The 22061-nt window shown below is 53.6% G+C and overlaps 2 protein-coding genes across 9 annotated transcripts in view; both read right to left on the bottom strand.

The window, feature by feature from the left end:
- The window catches only part of WBP1L (WW domain binding protein 1 like), a 60510-nt gene extending 49003 nt beyond the window's left edge, over positions 1–11507 (bottom strand). Inside the window, exon 1 of the mRNA XM_030030277.2 lies at positions 11384–11507. Within this exon, the coding sequence (XP_029886137.1) occupies positions 11384–11470 (87 nt within the window). The 5' untranslated portion in view covers positions 11471–11507. The remainder of the gene's footprint in view (positions 1–11383) is intronic.
- A 3421-nt stretch (positions 11508–14928) lies between these two features.
- Positions 14929–22040, bottom strand: SFXN2 (sideroflexin 2). 8 transcript variants are annotated; one of them, XM_030029798.2, is made up of 12 exons: positions 21898–22012; positions 20601–20859; positions 20123–20293; positions 18915–19013; positions 18681–18756; positions 18517–18599; positions 17744–17804; positions 17606–17672; positions 16996–17045; positions 16638–16687; positions 16351–16398; positions 14929–15945 (listed from the first exon to the last, which is right to left on the bottom strand). In XM_030029798.2, the coding sequence occupies exons 2-12, from the start codon at positions 20759–20761 to the stop codon at positions 15846–15848; spliced, it is 966 nt and encodes a 321-aa protein (XP_029885658.1). In that variant the 5' UTR covers positions 20762–20859; positions 21898–22012; the 3' UTR covers positions 14929–15845. The 8 variants fall into 8 exon arrangements, with proteins under 8 accessions (XP_029885658.1, XP_029885656.1, XP_029885657.1 ...); XM_030029797.2 differs by having other exon boundaries at positions 15704–15945; positions 18517–18603; positions 21898–22009; XM_030029796.2 differs by lacking the exon at positions 16638–16687 and having other exon boundaries at positions 18517–18603; positions 21898–22004.
- Positions 22041–22061: the final 21 nt, after the last annotated feature.

A 22061-nucleotide genomic window follows, 5' to 3' on the forward strand; every position in this document is an offset into this window, starting at 1 on the left:
CCCTGTTCTAAGCATCTGAGGATTTTTCAAGCCAAAATGCAGCTATCAAAACACTCTGCGCTGCCAGTTTGGGTTCTGTACTCCCTTTTCAGATTCTGTGTTTGCATTTCAGCAAGCTCACTCTCATCTCACAGTTCTGCTCACTGAACCTGCTGGTTTAGTCCCAAGTCTGCATCTCTGCATGCTGTTGCCTCCGAGGGGGAATACGATACAAGAAATTCAACTTCTTGACTTCACTACAGAACCAATTAACTGAGAGTTGCAAAGAAGGAAAAGCTTTTGCTTGGACTATTCATTTTCTATGCAGTGAACACAGCACGTGCAATTTGTGAGGCGCATAAAAGCTTGATCCTCATCTGTCTTCACATGTTGATTATTTGCAGTCATGCTTTCCAGACAAATAGAAGAACAGTCCCCACTCAAGTACAGAAGAAGCCAAGAACAATGAAACTGTATCTCAACAATTAGGTAAAGTTTGACCATAGTACTTGAGGGCATTGAAAACCTTTGGACCGAAACCTCACAGTAGAAAACCAGGAGTTTCTTGGTTAACAATTAATAATTTAGACCTGAAGACTCTCATCCACACCTCCAGCTGAAGAGGGAAACTACACAGTATTTATACACCTGGTACTACACAATCTGCCAGTATTTTGATACAAAAACCCATAGTTCATAGTACATTCTCCATTTTAATGTCCCCACTTTAGATGAGAAATGTCAAATTACTTTCTTAATATCATGTGGTAAGCCAGGATCAGAACAAGAGTTCTTGCAAAAAGTACTCATGTGTCAAAGGAAGGACTCAGAAGCACACTGTGGCTTTTAAAAAACATTATTTTTTACAATATTTATAAATTCAACCTCAAAAAACCCCTACCAAGAACTAAACCCAAGAAATTTCCTTCGAAAACTTGTTTTTTCCATCATTTACCTTTGCACTAATCCTTCAGGTTAAATAAACTATCAAGACACTTCACCCTCAAGAGCCCTCACCACTGTAGAATATGCAAGATGCCTGCTGTCAGGACAGGGAAAAAGGCGACAAACACAAAAGCAGCATAAGACCTGTAAATGAACAAGTTAATGGGTTGAACCAGATAAGAGCAGTATTTGTAAAGCCTATTTATTTAATTAAAGACATTAGTTAAAAGCATAAACAAGTTTTACCTTGCACCCTGTCCTGAAGGAAAGTGCCTTCAGAAGAACTGTTGGCAGGCAGTGCCTGTGCAAGAGAAGAGCTAGTGATAAAAAGAGCTCTCATAGCAAGGACACAAATAAACAAAATCTAGGGTCATTCATTTAAGAGTCTGCCTCAACTTGTATAATGCCACTAGAACTTAAGGTTTCCATATTTGTAAAATTAACTTCTTCTGTATTAACAGCGTGGTAATGGCTACATCAACAGCAGCAGCTCACCCAGCCTTCAGATTACACTCATGCAAGGCACAAGGTTTTATGGACACAAATACACCCTCCATTTGCCCGGTTGCAGAAGATCAAGATGCAAGTGGCACAGCACCCAGCCAGGCCACTGTGAACATCTTGTCTAGTGTTGTTTTCCTCTCCTGCAGATCTCTACATTCTCAAGCCAAAGCCAAACTATTCACTGCTTACATACACAAATTCAGTCCTGTTTTATTAGAACACGCTGAATGTATTTAATCCCCTGGTTGCACTTCTAAAAATCTTTCAAAGCAGGATCATGGCAAGAAGAGTTTTAGTTACACACTGCCAGATAATACGACAGACAAGAAACCATCAGTGCCACTCCTTCTGTTCCCCAAAGTTTATCCGCTCCGTTAAAGGTTGTGGAAAAAAAGGAGATTTGTCTGGGCTTTGTCCATGTGAGGAATTCAGCAAGCCCTTACACTTCTTATCAGCCTGAAGTTACATGCCGGCAAAGGTGAAACAAGGCAACAACAGATTTGTCTGGTCCCTTAACCTAAAGTTTTCCTGGCACAATGCTTCTCAATAAATACATAGCATGCTGAAAATAAAGGACTGCTTCTTCAGCAAGTCCATCTAGATAAAGCAGACTATAGGTTTCAGAATGGAAAACAATACTATGAAGAGCTAAATCACTCCAGACTTCCTGAATTCATCTTTTAATGCCAGGATGATCCTTGGACTTTGCCGTCAAGGGACGGGCCTAAGAGCACAAAACGGGTCCGAGGAGAAGAAAACTCCTGACTCTCGTTTCCACAGCCTAACCGCTCTCTGGTGGTTTAGAATGATCACATACTCTGGGAAGTACAGAGTTACAAGTACAGAGCAGAAAAGCAAGAAACTTGGTAAAACAATGAGCCACAAACAAGAAAGCGATATTTAATAATAAAGTACGTGAGATACAAGAATTTCCTAATAAGATGGGTAGGAAAAAGGAGCAAAGCATTGAGACAAAGAGAAAACAATACAGCTAGGAAAAGGAGGGGAAAATAAATTAATAGCTCTTATTTTTGACACTGCAGTTTAAGACAGGGTTTGTTGGAGTCCAAGTGCTAAGTGTCAGTAAATGGAGACAATCAGCAATGACAGATGTCAGCAAGCCTGTTTTATCTAAGCTTCAGATCACAGGAGACTGGAGAGTCAAATGCAAGCCGTTTGTGAAGTTTGCTGCTTCTAAAAAGACAGAAGTCAAAACGACAAGGTAATTTGAAGACAACACAATACACGTGCAACCCTCCTCCTCTTCTTCAGCATTCACTGTTTGAAAAGCAGTCTGCAAACGAACAAATGAGACAACCAGTAAGGAAAGGAGGAAAGGAGGAATTCATCACACAAGAGACCCAGACATGAGTCATGACCTTCACATGCATTCAGGTAGCTGCATTAAATGCTTTCCAAGCAGAGAGTAAAGGTCTTTCAGATTGTATCTGAAGGAAAGTCATTCCTCCCCCAAAGAAGGGCGGGGTGGGGGAGCACTTTTGGTAATTTTCCCAATACGATTACAATTGATACACAGGATGAAGTCAGCCCTGTATCATGGCCTTGAAGATATGCTGCCTTCTTAGAAGGTTTTGTCCAGTCTTTACAAGACCCCTGTACAATGCCCACCACCTCCTCCAGCCCTTGCCCTACCTCCTGGCTCAGACTGACTCCAGCTGCTGTTTAACTCTTTCATTCCACACCAGTCACTCCCAATTCTTGTTTAGCTCAGCCAGAGAGCTCTAAAAGGTGCTTTTGCCCCAGGTTGCTAGCTCCATGGAACCGATTTTCTGCCCACAACCAGTGAGATGGCTGTCACAAGGGATATTTTATGCAACAGAATGGCCTGATCTTCTGCTGGAGGCAGAAGACATGCAGCTCCCATGGCTTCTTGTTGTCCATCAGCCACCACCTGGGATTTAAAAAGGATCCTACACAGAGAAAGAGGTTTCAAAAACCCCACACAACTACTGATACAGTATTAACAAACAAAAAGCTTATTACAAAGAGTCAGGAATACAGAGCTTGGCAAGGGCGAGTACTTCTGCATATTTTGCACTCTTTCCATATCAGGCTTCTGGTGTGGCTGCCACAATTACACCATTGTTTGACTGACAGCATTATCCCAGAATGTCTTGATTATGAGCTCCGGTTCCCTATTAAGTAAAAAAAAAAAAAAAAGTCTCTTGTGGACAACAGTACTCGACCTGCTAGTCATACCTGTGTGCTAGAACACGAGAGAAAAGAGTCAATCAGTTCTGCTCACTAAAAAGCCTCTGCACCGTCTGCTGGCATGCCATTAATGTTCTAGTCTCCTCCCCACTTCCAACAGGCAATGCTTGACACCTTTTACACAGGGAAAGCTCAAGACGGCTGGTGAGATTCCTGGCAAAACACTCTCTTCATAACTGTTTCTACAGCTTATCAGCCTTTTCCCTTTCAATTTGCTGTTCAGCCAGCGGGAGACAAAAAAAGAAAAATAAAAGTAGTTCTGTAACCACTGGAGCTCCATAAAGCTGACCTCCCATCAATTTGTTCCACAAGGCTGATTGACTTTGCAGGCTAGCAAACTGTGAGCTCCAACTGAAGCTTTTCCAGAAGCTAGGGCATATATCAAGGCAGTCAGTCACAGACTCACAAATTTCCCAGTGCTTAATAAGCTTGCAACTGTAGCTTCTCACTCAGTGATGCTTCCCTGTTTGGTTTTTTTTTTTTTAAGGTCTCTCTGTGCCTATCTGTTTTCAGAAATTCTGTTGAAATCTTACACATCTTTGAGGTCTCTTCCTATCAAATTTGGTTTAAGTTGGCCACTGACTTCAAAATTTATTAATGGGGAGACCGACACCAATAACTACGTAAAGTTCACCTTTTCTGTGAACTATCTTTGCATTAACAAAATCCGTTTTCCAGCTAAAGTCGCTCTCTGTCCCACTCCAGTACTTTTGGCAAATCAGTATATTGACAAGCTCCCTCAGCCTCAGGTAGAGCCAACACTCGATCAGTTTTTGCTTTGATCATGATCCCTCCCTGATCTCAAAAAACAAAAACAAACACCACCACCATCCCCCACCGTAGACCTCTGCTCGAGTTGCCTCTGAAATTTCTCTCACTGCCTTGCGCACACCAGAACCAGAGATGCAATAAAAACACATCACCAATAAGTCACAAACTTCCACCTCATAGTAATGCAGAAGATTAAAGAGGAAAGAAGAAGGGAGAATCCTTTTCTTTACTGTTAGCAGATCTTTCCTTTCTTGAGGCGAACTCTTTCCTCTTCTAGTCCTAAGGACCGCACTCAGGATCCTGAGGTCTCAAACCGCCAGGAGAAAAGGAAAAGTCCTTGTTCTCCCTTCTTCCCTAAACCCAGCACCATACAGCTTGTCAGTAGTGGTAGCTGCTCACCATACCCACCCTGCTACACCTCTGCAACCCATTATCAGCAAGAGGCCAGCAGCATTTTAAATGCCAAAAGCTCTGTCCCCTGACGCACAGGGGTTTTCTTCCATGCTCAAGCGGTCACTTGCTAGCAAGCCACCAGTGCACTGTCAGTGGTTGGATTTATTTTACAATAAGCTGGCCTAAAAGTGCTTGGGAAGAAGGAAGAGTCAGGAAACTGCATCTAATTCTCCTACACAACCCAGCTCTCACATCCTTTTTTCTCTTACCGGTTTGGACTGACCTCAAGCAATGCCAGGTGGATGGATACTGGCTCAGTGGAGGAAGCCTGCAAACCAGCAGCACCACAACCTGCCTCCACACAAAATAAAGTCTCTCCTTTCTATTTGCAGGTGTTGTTCAGGGCACAGCATGCCAGGAAGCACTGGCCACACTGGCGTTAAATGGGTAGGTCTGTTGCATCAGTCTGCCAGCATCACCTCACTTTGCACCCCAGCAAGCCCCCTCATGTAAAGCACTCCATTACAGTTTCACAAGCTATTGCAGAGACTATAGCTGTTGTCTAAAAATAATACTGGGGGCAGTGATCCCACTGATAATCACATCATTAGAGGAGAATCAAGTTCCTCCTTGTCCAAGCAGATAAACAGCAGGTCTTTGCAGCACCTTGAGCCTTCCTTTGCAGCCAAACAGTATCTGTGACATCATGGAAAAGCATCATTTGGGACTGCCACACCAACACACTTCTCGTCACAGGCAAGGTATGGGCATGCAGTTCCTGCTTGGCAAGCCTGTTCTCTCCAGCCAGCTGTTACTTCAGGCATGTTTGTTATGTGCACTGTTCACAGGCTCAGCCATGCAGACAATGGACTGCCAGGGCTCCACTGCCACAGCACCCAGGTGTTGGCATCTTAAAACCCATCTTCTTAGCTGTGGGTCTTCTAATCACACAAGACAGCAGGGGGAAGGAAGGACCCGACTTCGCCCTCAGCATCTCTCCATGAAGTCATCCAGGAGTCCCACACTCCATGCTCACTTTTTCCAACTCGGAAGCACAGACCAAAACCTGGTGCAATCAGGTTGTCCTGTAATGTGCAACAAGCATGTCTACCCTGCTAATGACTAATGGCAATTTCTGAGATTGTCACCAGCCCTGCCTCAGAGACTGCTTTTGAGATGTCTCTGACATGCCATGTCCTTTCCTCATGTTACAAAAACAGCAGTGCAACCCTGGCAGGAGCAGCTTGCCCGGTCATCTTGGATTCATGAACCCCCTGAAACAAATGCAGGACAGGAGTGTGTACAGCCATAAAGTCACCAGTTAAATGCATTAATAAGCTGAGAAGATACTTATGCAGCTAACTGGAAAGGGCAAATTCTTACCCTGTAACCTGTAAAACAGGGCAGCTTGGATTAGAGGAACATCCCCAAACCTAGTGCCAAATATGCATGTTGTCAGGAGACAGAACAAAAGGCCACGTATAGCTCAGCTTTGCTAAAACTGCAGGACGTGCCTGACAAGGAGAGGTTTGCATAGGCATAGCCATGACCAAAGGGCACAGCACAGGCAACACTGGATGGAGAAGTAGGCCAGAAGATCACTAGCCCACCACTAGCTTTTTGCCACAAGCTAATGTCTGTTCAATCCTGCCAGTCCTCCCAATGTGACTTAAGGGGAAAAAAAAGGCAAAAAGAAAAGGTGGGTGGTTTGCTTTTACTAAATATACTGCCCATTACCTCAGAGGATGTCCACATGTTTTCAGATTACAAAGAAACACAAACTGTTACCTACTTAATGCCTTTCAAATACCACAGAAAGAAACACAAAGGCAAACTTCAACATAACACTCGGTTAATACAGGCTGACAGAGCTATATAAAAGAGCACAGTTCCCACTTTCACCAGCAGAAAAGCGACTGCTGAAGATGCTTAGGGGAGCAGCACTTCTAGCCATCAAAGTGAGGGGTTGATGGGTATTTTATCCAGGGTCAAGTAACTACGATTGAAATATGGCCAAACATTGAGCACACCCACCCCTCTGTCTCACTAGAAGGGCCGATGGCTGTATCGCCACTTTGGGCAGGATCCCTGCTGCCCTGCAGCAGCTGCCCAGCGGCACTGCACCCAGCAGAGCCACCGCTCGGGGACAGTCAGTACTGGATGCTGCTGCTAGCCAGACGGGGCTGACCTGGCCCGGCCCTGCCTGGCTTGCAAGGCTGGGAGGATGGAAAAAATCCCCAACCATATCGAAACAACTCTGGCAGATGAAACTTTCCAAGTTCCCCCGCAGCACAGCACAACTCCACAAAAGCTGCCCAAGTTTATTCTTAAGGTAGTGTTATATTTTTGTTAATTAATATTTGGAGGGTGGCAGGGCAATTCTAAGAAAGGCAATGACAGGTCCCAGTCACGGAGTTGCTTTGACTATGCTGAAGAAAACTGCCACACTCCTCCCCAGGATGCATCGGACACTTTCAGACCAGGCTTTCCATCTGCTGCACAGCTGCAGAGATGCAGGGAGAAATTCTTACAGCATTGTGTGTAATTGTGAGGGCAACTCACAAACAAAAAAAATTTTAATGAGTGGGAAAGCCTGCTATACAGATGAGACACTAGTTCACGGTAGTATAATCATCACGGTATGAGCAGTCCTTAATCCAATCTGCACAGTTATTTAGAGGTTCCTGTTCTGAACAAGTACAGAATGTACTTTGATCTCTGCTGCCTCCTGCCAAAACTGTGGAAATTAGCAAGCCAAAAACCAAGAGTCACAGACAAAGATATCATAGCAGACAAAATATATCCTATAGTTATACAAGCAGCTCTCCTCCTGAATGACTTGATGCATTTCAGGAGACATGGAAGTGCAGTTGCAACTAATTATCTTAATCAAAAAAGTTGTCTTAAATTTACAGATGAGGAGATGAGCCTCTCTTACACGAGGGTAATTGAAACTTTGCTGTTCAGTTCACAAACTACCTCAAGTGATGCTCTGAAAGGGCCCAAATGCAGCCAAACTCTTGGATGAAGCGTGGTTAACTCCATATTGGTGCAATCAGAGCTGTGGTCACAGCTAGAGCACAGCCTTGGACAGAAACTCTCGTGTTACGGGGGTGTTAGCCACAGCGACAGTCACGCCAAGTTCTTCCTTAAAGCAAGGATCCGTCCTCTTTGTCACATACAATGAATCATCCCTCGAGTCACAGTACTTCAAGCGAACTCTTTAATTTGGGATGAAATCGGTCTTTAAGAGCATGCTTCTGTCAGATTTTGGCTCAAAACCACCTTATTAGAGAAAGACAGATTCCGCAGACTTGTCACATAGTTAACATTCACTTAAATCTCTTGTTTTTAAAGAAAACAACAGTTGAGAAAACTATGTGATAATTAAGCTGTAGGCGTGGGAAGCAGACAGATAGTTAAGGCGGTCAAATAACCTCTACTCTGCCCTGTGGAGACAAACTACAACACAAAAATGATTAATGTTCGAAGGTTTTCATTACAAATTTGATCAAACACATTTTAAAACATACTAATTTCTTATTTCCTCATTTCCTTCTCCCTCAAAGCAAGAGGGGGAGCGCCCAACTAAGGTGTGCAGTTAAGGCTATACATCTACAGTCACAACTGACCATGGCTAGATTTCTTCTTTCTGTGACGTTTATCTTGATTTTATTACATAATTGCAATATTTCTGCCTGTAATCTACTGATAAATGCTTCAACTCCAGTTAACAGAGTTTTGTGTTCTGATTACAAGTGAAACAGCAATGAATAGTCATAGAGACAGTTAAACAACTTGGACTCGGGATGGTGATGAGCTAATCATCTTCATTCTCCTCCATCCACCACCCCAAACAAGTCTTAGTTAAAAGAAAGGTCTTTGAAGATCCTAGGCAGCCTGGACTTATTTTAACCTGATAAATCAGACCCTCCTCCAGAGTACAGCGTGTTCTCGGGAATGTTTGTTCAGTGCGGCTAGGCAGTACAGCTCCACCTCCTGAATTATTTAGAGGACACATTTCCTGCACCACCTCCCAGCCTTAGACCACCAGGTCTGCGGGACAGTTTATACAGGCGAGGAGGTATGGACCCTGAACAAGCTCCCCCTGACAGCAGAAGCAAGCAGGGCATGGCAAATGTCTCCAAGGTAGATGGAAGGAGGCAGCAGTCACAAGAGGCAGCACGGGCAGGAACAATCCGGAGAGGACAAGAGGCAAAAGCTGTCATGGTTTCAGCTCTTGTCTACAAGCCCACAGCTCTGAGGAAATCAGGCTCTAAGGCAACACCACAGCAAAGTTTTGTTACATGCTCATTTTCAAGATCCTACATTACCCCTGTCATTTTTGAGTGGGTAGCTCTCAATCTCTAGTATGCAGTGAGATAATACCAGCCTTTTGACAGACAGAGTCTACATTTAAGATCTAAAATAGACTGCAAGAGTTTTATATAGACAAACTATGAAAAGAAAAGGAGTAAAAGATGCATCCGTATCTAAGTGCTTTAAAGAAAACACAGGCCGCCAAAGCTCTTCTCCCCCACTCTCATGTATTGTACCACTCAAGACTTATTATTTTAGGATTACTTCTGGTGCACTGACTGCAGAGGATATCCACAAGTCATGTATGCAACTATTCCACAAGCAACCTAGCTGTATGATTGCTTCCACGCCTTCCTCCTTTTTCCTTTCCTCCTTTTCTACTGCCTACTCCATTCTACCAGCTCCTTGACTGATGTATAAGCTGTAGAAGGCAGGGAGCATCTTTCACAGTCTTCAAAGTAGGTATGGTATTTTTATTAGCATGTATAGGTTTGAAGACTTTCACAGCTTCTGTACAGATAATCCTACCACCTGACCACTGCTCACAGCTGGAATACCGCAACAACCAGAGAGCAAAGCGGACCTGAGATGTGCTTATATATGCTTTGTGTGTGTACCTCGGCTCACAGATGAAACAGAGCAAGTACTAGGACTTCCATCTGTAAAAACGGTTGTGACAATGTGGAAAACACATCGTTCAACACAATCCTGGACCTGGGTCCCTAGGGCAGCAACGGCCAAACCTTAGCCTCCGTGCAGCTGAAGGAGATTTGGGATGGCACTACCAACAGGGAATTACACAGTTTTTAAAGTAGATCTGGTGCTCTCAGTACCCTAGAAAGAAGAATGAAATTCAAAAAGGGCATAACATCTGTAGTCATAGACTAACTCTTCACCTCCTCCTCCTGCAGAAGCACTGGGAAGTATTTCAACGGACCTTTTCCAGAAGGGACACCCCCCCATCTGCACCCCTGTAACGTTAAGCACCACGCAACCCACAGCATCTGTGATCTACAGTCACAGATCAGTATCTCACCAACTCAGACCTTCAACAAACGCAAACTACAATTTGTACCTTGTAAGTAATACACCACATCAAATCAGAAGTCATCATATGCAGTCTATGTTCTACATAGGGTGAAAAAGACATCTTGACTCCATGAACAATAAGATGCGGGTCGCACATAGGTTGCTTGGCCCAGTACAGTCCTCTCCGAGTGACACTGAGTGTACACATCAAGGTGGGAGAGATTTACAGGTGTCTACACTGGGGTACCCAAGAACATCACTGGAGATCTGAACGGTACACATTGCAGCATAGACAGAAGAGAGAGTAAAGAGATGAAGAAAACAGAATCAACTTCATTAAAAACCGTTCCAGGCCTGAAGAAGGTAGTAAGCGGGTGGTCAGAGCCTACAAAGACAAGGCCTGGTTCCCCTCATCCCAGTTGAAACTCATTCCTTCTTCCTTCCCCCTGTGCAGCGGCTTGCACCGAACCTCCCCACACACCCCCACCACAGTTCCTGCCGTGGGAAGACCAGCTCACCTGGCCTGTGCAGCACCATGCAAGTCCCATTTCCCTGCCGACCCAGGTCCTCTGGCCAGCTGCCCCACGGCCACCCTTCAGCTCATCCCAAACCTCCTCCAGCCCCGTCCCCTCACAGGCCACCTTCTCCCCTGTCGCCAACCCCAAAAGACACACGTGCCTCCATCCGCAGGCCCCCGCGCACCTGCCAGCTGAAGCCTTCTGCCCTCACCATAGCCATCCTTCCCATCACCTCCAGTCAACCACCATCAAATACCTTTCTCCCGCGTCCTGCAGCCACCCTGCCATACGAAGCACCCCCGAGAGGCACTGCCACCCATACCTTGATCCCTACAACACGTCTCCATTCCCACAACACACAGGCACCCCCAAACTCAGGTCTCTGCATCTCCTCCAGCCTCGCTTAAGCCAAGGGGGCTCCCCAAACCTCAGGCGGGCCCCCAAAAGCCTCTTCCCCCAGCCCCAAGAGCCCCAGGCACCCCATGCACGCTCCCACCCCCGCCAGCCCAGCCTGACCCCCCACCCCAAAGGCCACCTCCCTCACCCCGGAGGACACGGCCCCCCGCGCTCACACCGCTGCCCCCCCCAGGCCTGCGCGCCCCCCACGTCCCCCCGCCCCAGGGACACAGCCCCTCAGCACGGCGCGACCCCAGAAGCCCCCCCCAGGCGGCCCCCCCCAGGGCAGCCCCTACCTGGGCAGGCTCCACGCTGGCGGGCAGCCCCTCGGGCAGGGCCTGGAACAGCAGCAAGGCCATGGCGGCGCGGAGCCTCCTCGCCATCCCCCCCACCCCCCGCTCCCCGCCTCCCCAGCCCGACTGTGGCCCGGGACGGGAGCCGAGGGGGCACCCCGCGCCCCGGCCCGCCCCAGCCGGTCGCCTATTGGGCTGACGGCGTGCCGCTTGCTTCGCCAGTGGCTCAGCGCGCTGTCGCTTAGGGCAGAACCGGGAGGGGCGGGGTCTGCGCGCAGGGAGCTGCCATCTTGAGTGTGGCGCACCGGGGAGGGAGCCTGGAGTGGGGCGAGGGCTGCCATATTGTGAGTGGCGGAACTGGCTGGGGAGAGGTGTGGGGGGCTGCCCCTTGGTCCTGCACCCGCAGTGCAATGCACCCCCGGGGACAGAGCTGGATACTGCAAAAAGGGGCGTGCACAAGCACCCTCTGGCCTGCTATGGCCTCCCTGACACCCCAATGGCAGCCAAGCACTCATCCCCCATTCACCTGGTCACATCGTGATCCCTGCTTGGCCTCCTCCCCAATGCACCCACAGAGACCCCAACCCAAACAGCCCACCTGAACCTGGGGCACACCGGGGAGCCTGACATGGAAAGGGTGCTAAAATGGCAGCAGCGGCATGGGACTGGACTCGAGGCAGCCAGCAGGCAGACACGTGTTGGTACCAGCCCCGTTGGGAGACAGGAGCAACATGGAGAAGAGGATCTCCCACCGCAGCCGGGTCCCAGCATGTCCCCACACGGCCATCCCTCACCCAGGCTGGCACCCCCCAGGAGAAGCGGGGGCACCGGCACTTGGAGTTCATTCACAGCTCGGGGGAGATGGCCTGGGAGTTGTTTCTGGGGCAGTGGCAGAGGCTTTCTACACCGCCGCTCCTGGTGTGCCAGGCAGCCTCCATGCTGGATTGGCGCAATGAGGTTTATCAGATGCTCAGCTAACACGTTAAGAAAAGCCAGAAAAAAAATAATCGACTCAGCAGCTTATCTCCCACCCCGGCATTTTTCAGTTGGGGCAGTACTTGAGGCACACCTAACCCCACTGGATCAGCTTGGCCGCCTGCTGCTGGCATGGGCTGTCAGGTGTTAACCCATTGCACATGCACCCTGCTTGCTCCTCTCTCCATAGGCAGCCAGTTTACCAGCCTCCACTGGCCTTTGGGCGAGGACCAGTGAGCCAAGCCTGCCTCCTGGGGCTGCTGATGCCTCAAAGGAGACCCCCAGCCTCCCATGCCTCCCCAGCCCCTCCCCAGGCTCTGCTGCAGCCCAACATGATGTCTTTGATCTGATTATCGTTTGAAGGGACGTTTTAAACATGCTGGAGCACTGACATTTTGGCCACGCACAGTTATTAAAGGAGCTTTATTCCTGTTCCCAGCTAGCCCTGAAATTAGAGGCACAGCAGGGAGAAGGCTTCCAGTCCACAGAGCATGGGACAAGCCCAGATCAGGTGTGACTCATCACTAGAGAGCAATTAACACTTGCAGCTCTTCCCAAACAGGGATGAGTCCGGCTCTGACTCCTGGCAATGAGGTTTCCTTGCTGTTGCAGCAATGGGAAATGGAGGAGGGCTGGCCAAGCCACCCTTGGCAGCATGGGGACTTGCTGGCCACAGCCTGGCTGTGACTTCCCTGCTCCCCAGTGAGACCAAGGCAGCCCGTGGAGTTTTGGGGAGTGGTTTTGGGGAGTGCAGGTAGGCACCAGCTGCAGCAACTATCTCCCGACACTGGAGTGATGTGAGCTTTTGAGATGACTTGAATCCTCCGGGGCAGATTCCAGCTACAACCTAGAAACCTAGAAACCCCTCTGAGCTAAACTGTCAGCTGGCATAAATCCATGTTGATATGAAGAGGGAATCCACTGCTATAAGCTCAGGGGAGAGGTCTGGCTTGAGGGTGGCTTGCTGATCCTCCAAGCCCAGAGCAGCCCTCATCCTCTGCCCAAGAGCAATGAACCGCAACATGTCCTGCTCCCCAGGGCAGGGGGAGAGCTGACACAAGATGGCAATAGCTCTTCAGAGGGTCCCTCTGCTCCATTGCCCCTCTGGTATGACTGGGGCAGGAAAGAAGGAGTGACAAAACCACTGAGGCTTTCCCACCATGGTCCCAATCTTGGTTTTGGGTGGATGCTGTGCTGGCATCACTGGCCGCAGAGCCCCCTGCCCTGCTGGGACCCCCATGCACTGCAAACGTAGGAAGGATCAACAGCAAGAGCATGGCTGTGATGTGCAGGGGAAGGGCAGTTTTAGGGTGCTGCGGCACATTGTTTTACACTCATCACTGTGCTCCCAAGCAAGCCAGAGGCACCTTGGGCCCAAATACAGCCCAGGCTGCTACAGGTAGCCTTCTGAAAGTGCTGAAAGCAGTTTTGGGTGCAGGGCAAGAGCAGCTTGAGTTAAGGAGCTTAAGAAAAGCAGAGAGCAGAGATGTCTCCTTGCGGCTTCTTCCCACTCCCAACAGGAGTGACATCTGTTTCATTTCATGTGCTTATCTATTATTTTAATTGCGCATTAACAAGAGATCTAATAATGCCCAGGGAACAGATACGCAAGTTTGAACACGTTTTCCTACTTTCCGCTGACCTATTAATTATTTCAAAGCTCTTGTGCAGCTTTCTAGCTGTAGCTACATGCGGTTGGAGACTTTATCCTCTGCCTGTTGCAGCTTGGGCAGAAGCAAACCTGCTGTGGATACAGCTTGGCCCTTCAAGAAGTAAGTTTGGGGTTTGGCTGCTCTCTCTGTAGGAGCAGAGTGGTTAATGCAAGAAAGCCCTTTGGCTGCAGACCCTGTGTCTCCACTCGGACATGCGGCTGATGTGGGGATGCTGCTGCCCTCGGGGATCTGACACATATTCCTGGCTGGAGGGACAAGCATGAACCATCTGCCAGGCCATGGGGCTCTCTGAGCAGCCACATCATACGGCCGGTTAGAAACATGCTTGTCCCACCAAGGGATGTTCATCAGCAAGCAGAGAGCCTGGATGCAGCTGGTTGAGGGTGGGGACTAAAGCCCAGGACTTGGGCTAAACTCTGGGGCTCCTTCCTCCTCTGAAAATAGGCTGCAGCAAACTCAAGCCACTCTTCTTTGGGGTGGGAGATGCCTCGTGGCAGACCCAGGTTAGCATCATGCAAATGCTGCCTGGCCAAGAAGACAAAGAGCACCCATGGGTTTAGGAAGGGTCACCCAGTGTCATCCCCCCAGTTCCCCAATGGGGCAAGAGTCACCACGAGCACTGTCACCTCCCTTTGTCACTTGCCTCAGGACTGTTTGCAGCCCCAAGAACCTCTTGGGGAAGGCTCCATAGGATGCCCAAGGGTTTCAGGAATCATGCCAGCCCTCGCAGAGCCTCATGGCTCTTCCTCCTTCTCCTGGCCCCTGTGCTGACCCTCACCCTGGTGCTTGGTCAGTCACAGAGCCTGCACCTTTCCCTTTCAAGGCAGGCATGAGACCCATGTACCAGCCCTGCCCAGGGAACCAGACACCCAGAGACCACCCCAAAGCAGAACCCACAGCTGTTTTTTAAAAATCACTGTATTTTATTTTTCAACCCTCCTCTGTGTCGTTTGCAGTGCTGCTATTCAGAGCCTGAGTTAATGCCTCGACAGCTTTGTGACGCCTGTGTCTCCTTCCCCCTCTCCAAGGGGGCCCAGAGTCGACTGTCCCCCAAAGCTGCAGGTCCTTGGTCCTACCGTGAGGACAGTAAGATGCAGTACAAGGGTGATGGCTGGCTCTTGTGCTCAGAGGAATGGGTAGACTGCAAAAATTAGAGCTTAAAAACAATTAGCTATTTCTCTGCTGGATTGTAGCAATTGCAAAGTGAATAAAACCTGAACCTAAGAGCAAGGAAGGCATGGTCCAAGCATTGGCCCCTGGACTTTGGGGTGTTCCCTGTACAGAGGGGACAGGTCCCTACCTGCCTGCCAAGGTGTGGTCCAGCTCTTGATAAAAGGCCACTGTGGTGGTTTAAGGCAGCAACGTGGTTTGGTTCCTGGTACAATGGCAGGGCACCTGCTTTTGGAGGTAGGACTGTGCTCTGAGCCCCGAGGGAGAGAGCCTGATGCCTTGCAGAGCCGGATGCCTTGCAGAGCCGAGCCCAGTGACTGCGCAAGGCTCAGACAGGCTGGGCAGATCCTCCTGCACCGGGCAGGAGGAAAGCACGGGAAGTGCAGCCATTGCCCAGGGCAAAAGGGACATGGGGAGGCAGGGACACAGCCAGCAGCGGATGGGGGGAGGCTCAGAAAAAGCCGAAGTGCTGCAAGCTGTGCACGCAGAGCCAGATCCTGCCTCTCCAGGGGAAGGAGGCAGCAGAGATGGTGCTGGGCTGGGGGGCAGATCTGGCTGGACCGTGCCTCTGAGCCCTGCTCAGGGGACGTGAGGCTGGTGGTGGCAGGGGGCCGGAGGGGTGTGATGGCTCCTGAGGTAGTGTCTGTTCACAGTCCCTTGTTAAAATAGACGTACGGCACTTTGTCCCCGTGCTTCGCCATGATGCTGTCACGCAGCTCCAGCTCAAGGTCAGCCAGTGCAAGGGAGCTGTGGGGAGAGGGGATAGAGACTGAGACGCGTGATCCTCCTCCCTGACCACCAGTCAGGCCACCCTCCCTCCCCATTGCCATTTGAGGTCCCCTGCAGTCCCTGGGTTCTTGCAGGCTCACATCAAGACCCACCACCCATCCCTAGCATCCACCACTCCCAGTTTTGGGGGGCAGAGAGCTGCCCATGGGGCTGGGTGTCCCATTGCTCCCAGCACAGAACTTGCAGAGCAGGGGAGGCACAGGTTCTCCTGCTGCCTGGGGCACCAGCATGTACAAGCAGGCGCTGCCTTGGGTTGAAGGGTGTGTGCCCATCATGCTTCTCCTGGGATGGGCAGAGAAGAGCTAGGGGAGGAGGAAGGCTCCTGAGGTCCCGCACAGGAGGGGGAAGCAGTGGGACAGGTACCATCTCTGTGGGAACAGGGCACAGGCTGCTGGCACCATGAACAGGAGGCTGTGGGACAGAGAAGAGCCAAGTGTTAGTGTTGGGGATCACAGCTCGTTTGCCCCCTGGCCACAGGGATCTCAGCCCAAGAGGTGCTGCTCATGCCCCACCACTCCCAATAACTGTGGAAAGCCCAGGCTGAAAGGCAAGCAGTTTGCAATCCCCTGCTGGGAAAGAGGTCTCTTTTTAAGCATCCCTCGGAGCCACGCTCCAGGCACCCACAGACATTTGAGCAGTGAGATACTTACAAGGCCCCGCAGAGCAGCACCTGCAGAGGCCCGTGGAGAACCCGGATCCGCTGCAAGGGAAGAGCCAGGAGTGAGTCCCTGGCCTCGCCGCAAGCCCTGCTCACAGGGTGGGGAGACTTCTCCCCTCAACGGGGCTGAATGCCCAACACCTTCAGGGTGCCACCAACCCCTGCCATCCTCCCACAGCCTCTCCATGTCACCTGAGAGACCTTTGGTGTACCAGTGACTTGAATAGGGGGCAAAGCAAGCCAGGCTCTGCAACTCCCCATTTCATCCCCAGCATCTTGGTGGCTGGGGAGCAGGGCCGGGGCACCACAGGACCCACTGGAAAACCGTGGCGGGAGAAATGTGGGCTCACCTGCATGAAGGGGAATTTCTCCAGGCGCTCCATGATGATGGGCAAAATAACTAGGTGCAGAAAGAAAAGGTAAGGCCCCCCCCCCCTGCAAACCAGCCTGCAGGGCTGCCCCAGCAGGACCATCCTCCCGGAGCCATGGCAGCAGCTAGCTGTACTGGGGGCCACTGGGTGTTTGCTCATGGCAGGGACCTGGCACAGGACCCCCATCCATCATCCATCACCTGGCCAGCACGGTCCATGCTTCTCATGCTCCCGTCCCTCCTGCCGGGCCTGCGGCACAGCAAGGGTGGCGTGAGGGCGAGGGGATGCCGGGCTGCAGGGTGAGGGGCCAGGGCCAGAGAGCGCGAGAGGCGTCCTTGTGGGGCCCAACTGCTGTGGGAGCACCCCATGTTCCCCACGGGCTGTGGGTTGGGATGAGGAGGGCTGGGGGCTCAGAGGACTCTGATGGCAATGCCAGGATGGCTCCGACAGTGAGATGAGACCAAACACCACCGGGGGTGCAGGGCCACCCTCCCTCTTCCTCCTGGGGGAAACTGAAGCAGGGGAGGGCGAGGCGGTGGGTCCCAGGGGAGCGTCCAGTCCGGCCCCCACCCTCCTGCCCTGCACTTACTCATGCCCGGTGCTGCCATGGCGATCCTGGAGACCACAACCTGTGCAATGCCCTTCGCAGCCGCCCTCTGCAAGCAAAAGCAGCGGGTGAGCCCCAGCCACGCCGTGCCCCAACCCGGATCCCCATCCTCAGACTCACCCTGGAGTGGCCGAGCTCGTTGTTGTCCCTGTCTGTCACCACGACCCCATTGATGATCTCCCTGGAGGGGACAGGCAGCTGCGAGTGGGGGCCGGGACGGTGAGGGAAACGGGAGGACACGGCAACGGGGCGAGGGGGTGCCAAGGGGGTCCCCTGTGCTGTGCTGGCACAGCAGCCCTGGCTGCCGCCCGCCCTTGGCCCCGGGACACGGGGCTCCACCGCCCCAGGGCGCCGCGGTCCCCGTCCCAGCCGATGCTGCCATCTTCAGGGCACGGCTGCGAACAGGGTCCGGCCGTTTGGGGGACAGACACCCGCCTGGGACCCGCGGCTGAGCCAGGGCACAGTCCCCCACAGAGCAGCCCAGCTCCCCCCCCCTTGACCTGCGGGGGACCCCGAGGGGCAGACACAGGTCTCCACATGGGGCCCATCTAGGGAGTCCCAGCGCCAGGACATCGTGGATTGGGGCTCTCCCATGACCACACGCAGAAAACCCCTGAGTCTGAGGGATCTTCGAGCCCAGACCCCAGACCCCACCTCAGCCCAAACTCACCCTCCTGCTCCGGGCAGAGGCTGAGCCCCCCCAGCCGGCACCCTCCACCAGACACCCAGCGCCGCAAACGCGCAGACCCCAGCTCACGTCCCTCCCATTCTCCCACCCCCGGGATGGAAAACCACACAGCAGTGTGACCAGGCAGCCCAGCAGCCCGGCTGCACCGGCTCGCCTTCGGAGAGAGCCGGATCCCTCGAGCACCCCGGCCATGTGCAGCACTTACTGTTGTCGCATCATGGGGATATTGACACAGTTGGCAGCAGCCACGGCCGCAAAAGGGACCCAGCGGGCCAGCAAGGGGGGGGGCTCGCTGTGGGAGACAGGCTGGCGTCAGCACGGGAGGGCAGGATGCGGCCAGCTGCCCCAGCCGGCCCCATCCCGGCGTACCTTGGTGTAGAGGTTGAGTCCCACTGCAGTGGCTAGGGCTGTACCGGTCGCCGTGACGTAAGCCACCCCGATTTGCCTGGACAGTGATTTCCAAAGAAGGGAGAGAACAGAAACACCAACTCTGACTCGATCCTGTTCCTTTGGCACCCAAGATGGGGCACAGGGGGTCTTTATGGGGCATCCGGGGGGGGTTCCAACACAGAGGGTCCCCATCCTGTGCAGGGGCACGCTCACCTCAGCGAGATGGGAGAGGCAGCATTGCGGTTGGTGTAGTTGACGATGGCGTTGAAGGACTGGTTCACCCACTGCCAGAAAACCACAGCGGGCACTGTCCTGCAGAGGGAAGGGAATGGGAAAGCACCCAAGGGCTGTCAGGGATGCCTGGCCTGTGCCCATGGCCAGGCTTGTTGGGGGGACAGCCAAGATGCCCTCGATACACTTGTCATGGTGTCTCCCACGGGAAACCGAGGCACTGCGGCAAAGCCACGAGCCAGTGGCAGAGCTGGGAAATAACCCCAGGAGTCCTGGCTGCTGCAGGGCTTTGGGGAGCACAAGAGGGGGCCCAGCCCTGCGGGGTGCTCGGTCAGGGGTGAGAGACCCAGCTCTCAGCAGGGCAGCAGCCATCCTGCTTGGCTGAGATAAGCCTTTGTCAATGGGAGCGGCAAGGAGGGGGCACATGGGGACAGAGGCAGCTCTGGGGTTGACCAGGACACCTGGGCTCCTACCGGTGTCTCAGGGACACTGAGGTAGGGCAGGAGGGGACATGGGGAGATGTGGGTCTGAGCAAGCCTTGGGATGCAGGAGGGCGGGGGTGGGCTGGAAAGAGGGTGACCCATCAGCACTGGGAGATCCCCCACCCAGGCTCGACCTCACCAGCAACTGGCAAACAAGTCCAGCAAACAGGGGTGGGATGGGATGGGGATCCACTGGGAAAGGCAGTGTCCGCCCCACATAGCCTCTGCGCTGGGGACAGGATCGCTCACCCCCCCAGCAGCCATTTCAGAAGGGAAATGCAGGGAGCTGTTGGCATGGGCTGGGGAGGCTGGAGCAGCCTGGCCTGGGGGCACATTTGGTCCTTGGTTTCAGGGACCGTTATGGTCCACGGAGCAAGAGCAGCGGCCACACAGGACTTGGCTGCGTTAATCATTACAGGGGCTCCGGGAAGAGATGAGCTGAGGTCAGGGCAAAGCAAGACCATTCCCAGCCATGCCAGAGGCCGGGAGGATCCGTGATGCTTCCACCACAGGCTGGGCGCTGGGGACAGGGCATAGGGACACGGGGCTCGGCCACGTGATGCAGGCAGGCACAGCAGCCATGGGCAGCCTCGGGCAGCAGCCAGCCCCAGAGGAGGCACACTGGCCGTGCCCTGGCCATCGGGGACCCCTTGAGGGGCTGGGAGCTGTCAGGGCTGCGTCCCCAGCCCGCCGTCCCCAGCAGCTCACCGGTAGAACTGGAGCATGCAGCCGGTGAGGGCCATGCCTCCTGGCACCTGGAAGGACATCCTCCCGATGAGGTTCATCTTCTCGCCGCTGTCAGGGTGGAAGGCTGAGTCGTACAGCTTCTTGGCGTAGAGCAGTTGCTCCCGGCTGCTTCCCGGCGGCACCAGCCCGGCCCTGCAAGCCCAGAGCCTGTCGGTGGGAGCCGTGCAGACCCGCCGGCACCTGGCACCGCTGGGGCGCGGAGCCCTGGGCGCCAAACATGAAAGGCAGAGGAAACGTCTCCCGCGAGGGAAACTTGCCCCAACTTGAGGCTCCTGGGAGAAGCCTGGGAAACTCCCCCAAAACCACCTCCGATGGATGTTACGTCCTAGCGCGCCTGCTTCGGAATGACTCCTCCATCCCCCCACGGCCCTGCAGGGTGGTCGGGTACGGCTGCGGGCACAGGGATGGCACCTGCCCCGGCTGCACCCCTGCCCCTCACCTGCAGCCTTCCACCAGGGCCTTGGCCCGGTCCAGCTCCTCCTCCGGCACCAGCACCGTCCGCGGGTCAGTGATGTTGAGGAAATGCTTCAGGCGTCCCACAAAGGTGCTCTGGTCCCAGCGTGGGGCGTCGATGTTAAAGCCAAGGGGGACGGCGGCCATTTCAGCGCAGGTCTGGGCAGGGGGAGTGGGTGGCTCAGGAGGATCCTGCCTCTCTTGCCCGTCGAGTGTGGGCCTGCCACGGCCACAGGAGCGCTTAACTGGGTGAGAGCCGTGGCAGGTTTATATTTAACGGGGAAGTTGGACTTTCAGCAGCCCTGAGCCCAGGAGCCTCCCGCACCCCTGCTGCCGGCTGAACGCTGCAGCGAGGCCGCTCCTTCACACGCCGCCCTGCCTGCACGGGGTCCCCCCACTTGTGCCGCCCCTCCCCCAGCACCTGGCACCCCCTCCTCGGGGGGGGACCGTGCCGCGCAGCACTGCGGGGCCCAGCTCGCCCCTTCCACAGGGCTGCACAGCACCACCCCGTGAGCGCTCCCCTCTGGGGCATTACAGTGCACCCCCCCACTCGTGGGCACATGGCATGGCACTGCATCCCCTGCACTGGGCTCTACGTCCCCCAATGGCACTGCACGCCCCCATGGCAGTACACTGCACCCTCCCATGCCTGCGCTGCACGTGCCCCCGAACACTGCCTGCACCCGCTGTGGCACTGCACCCTCCTGTGACTGCACTGCACAGCCCCACCGATAACTGCATCGCCTGTGGCACCACACTGTACCCTCCCACGGCACCGTACTGCACTACTGCACCACACTGCACCCTCCCACGGCATCGGCACTGCACTGCACTTCATGCACATCCTCCGTAACAGGGACGTCACACCTCTGCAATGCTGTCGTGCTCTCCCGCATACCACGACACTGCATCCTCTGTGGCACACACTGTGCATCCCCCACAGCGCTACATGGCCCTGCACGCTCCCTGGAACACTGCCCTGCACCCCCGTGGCACTGCACTGCATGCTCCCCATAGCAGTGCACTGCATGCTCCCCGTGGTGCTACACCGCACGCCCCCCTCAGCACTGCCCTGCCCTGCCCTGCCCTGGGCACTGCCCGTAGCGCTGCACAGCGCCCTCGCGGCACTACAACGCCCGGCCCGCCCCCCGGCACCGCACCGCACCGCGCTGCGCTGCATTGCATAGCATTGCACTGCACTGCACTGCGCTGCATTGCATAGCATTGCACTGCACTGCACACCCCCGCCCCGCGCGCCGTGCCGCGGCCCCACGTGGCCCTACCTGCGGCCCCCAGACCCCTCGCGCGCCGCCTGCCGCCCACGTGGCCCCCACCTGCCCCCGGGCTCCGACGCGTGGCCGCCCTCAGCCAATCACAGGGGTCCCAGCGGCCGCGCCCATCTCCCCTCGGCAGGGTGGCCCCCCTCCTTGTGCGCACGCGCCGGCCG

This window comes from Aquila chrysaetos, chromosome 11 (assembly GCF_900496995.4).
Source record: "Aquila chrysaetos chrysaetos chromosome 11, bAquChr1.4, whole genome shotgun sequence".
In the NCBI taxonomy this organism is placed as follows: Eukaryota; Metazoa; Chordata; class Aves; order Accipitriformes; family Accipitridae; genus Aquila; species Aquila chrysaetos.

Coding starts and splice junctions, on each gene's coding strand:
- SFXN2 (XM_030029795.1), bottom strand. CDS start 20,761: ATGGCCGCCGTCCCCCTTGGCTTTAACATCGACGCCCCACGCTGGGAC. Junction 20,294..20,600: donor GCCCTGGTGGAAGGCTGCAG/GTGAGGGGCAGG, acceptor CTGGGCTTGCAG/GGCCGGGCTGGTGCCGCCGG. Junction 16,688..16,995: donor AGAAATTCCCCTTCATGCAG/GTGAGCCCACAT, acceptor CTTCCCTTGCAG/CGGATCCGGGTTCTCCACGG.